We start from the raw sequence: 1,682 nt of genomic DNA, 5'->3' as shown, positions 1-1,682 counted from the left end.
GCAGTCGGAAAGATTCGATGGGAAAGAATGGGGGCAGTGAGTTTATGTTAATGAGGGAGGAACAGCTCACAAAAGGAGGCTGAGAATGGTTGTACCACTGGAAGAATGTCATCACCATCCCTGAATTGTTCATCTAGAAAGTGTTGAATTGGTGCAGGTTTTGCTGTGTATATCCTCATCAAGAACAATAAAATAAAACAAAAAAGAAGAGGACATCCTTGGTCACCCAGTGGGGTGCTGTGAGTCAGAATCAATGTGATGGCAGTGTGTTCTTATGGGAATCAATGGTGGACCTTTAACATCTTTGTATCTTTTCTTATCCTTATCAAACAAATGTAAATCCCGTCTTTGAAACCTTCTGGTGATTTAGCGTGCTTTAGAAAGGTGGTTAAAATCAAACTTGGAGCTCAGCCTTACTCTTGAGTGAGTTCTGTTCTGTTTCAGGAACAGTTGCAGAAACTTGAGGTTGAGCTGCGAGAAGTGACAAAGAACAAGGAGAAATTGAGGAAGAACTTGCTTGAACTGATTGAGTACACGCATATGCTGCGAGTGACCAAATCTCTCGTCAAACGCAACGTTGAGGTACTGATGCACAGGCGGGAGGGAACGCGTTCCTTTATTAAAACCTCATGCCCCCAAGGCTGCAGGCTTTGTTGTCTGTTCATTTAGATGTGCTACTTTTTTTTAAGATAAATTTAGATCTCAGCTTCAGTTGTTCAGTTGGAATATATAGACCTATAAAACCCTTTATGAGCCATTTCTTGCGTTGGTTGGTTTTGACAGTAAAAGAACTTTTTATCTGTAAACTTCTTTGGTTTGCAGTTGAGAAAACATTTTTTTTTTCAGATCATGAGGAAACATTGAACAGTGGAAGCTGAACTCTAAAATTCAGTGTTTCCCAATTGCTTGGAGAGGAGAACATTGCTTGCAAAGCTTGTGAAGCTGTGCTACATAGGAATAGTGAGTGTGTGTGTGGCAGCACCGTGCTGAGCCAAGGGTGGAAGGGAGAAGCCCAGCCCTTCTCAGCTCAGCTCCCTGATGAGGTACTGACCTCTACACAACGTTGCTGTCCAGGGTTGAGCCAGTGATCTCCCTGATAACTGTTCCTTCATGTGAGCGTCTTCATGTGACTTGCCAGTGAGGGATGGGGAAGTTCGTTTCCTACTTAGCAGAGCTGAGGTTTGTGCCTAAGTAATGGGCCCCCAGATCGAAGGAGTTAGGGACCGTGCCCTGTAAGCTTGTTTGGAAACATGAGAGAGGCAGTGTTGCTTTTAATGAGACCCACTTGGTTTTATATGTCTCTTTGTAGTTTGAACCCACTTATGAAGAATTCCCTCCCTTAGAGAATGATTCTTTACTGGACTACAGCTGCATGCAGAGGCTGGGAGCGAAACTGGGGTAGGTGACAGCGACGGGTGTCAGGCCTCACACTATTGGGCTTGTCCGGAGGGGTGACTGGGACCAGATGAGAACAAGCGAGGATTTGTTTCAGGAGGCACTGATTCCTCTGGGTGTTGACTTGAATTACTCAGCTGTGCTGGCTTTTCAGTCAAATACGATGGTTGTAGGTGCCATCAAGTCAGCTGTGACGCATAGCAACCACACGTGCAACAAAATGACACACGGCCCGGTCCTGTGCCGTCTTTGCTGTGTTTGAGGCCCTCATTGCAGCCACTGTGTCA

General features: G+C 45.2%; 1 protein-coding gene across 1 annotated transcript in view; it reads left to right on the top strand.

Annotated features, from left to right (window-relative positions):
* The window catches only part of ATP6V0A2 (ATPase H+ transporting V0 subunit a2), a 64,733-nt gene that overhangs the window by 24,876 nt on the left and 38,175 nt on the right, over positions 1-1,682 (top strand). The window contains exons 2-3 of the mRNA XM_042780592.1: positions 445-582; positions 1,310-1,398. Coding sequence (XP_042636526.1) covers positions 445-582; positions 1,310-1,398 — 227 coding nt within the window. The remainder of the gene's footprint in view (positions 1-444; positions 583-1,309; positions 1,399-1,682) is intronic.

Source organism: Orycteropus afer, unplaced genomic scaffold, assembly GCF_000298275.1.
Source record: "Orycteropus afer afer isolate SDZICR_OR568_19922 unplaced genomic scaffold, OryAfe1.0 scaffold00048, whole genome shotgun sequence".
NCBI classification, from domain to species: domain Eukaryota; kingdom Metazoa; phylum Chordata; class Mammalia; order Tubulidentata; family Orycteropodidae; genus Orycteropus; species Orycteropus afer.
Note: the sequence above shows the minus strand (reverse complement) of the source record. Positions and strands in the feature narration are given on the sequence as shown.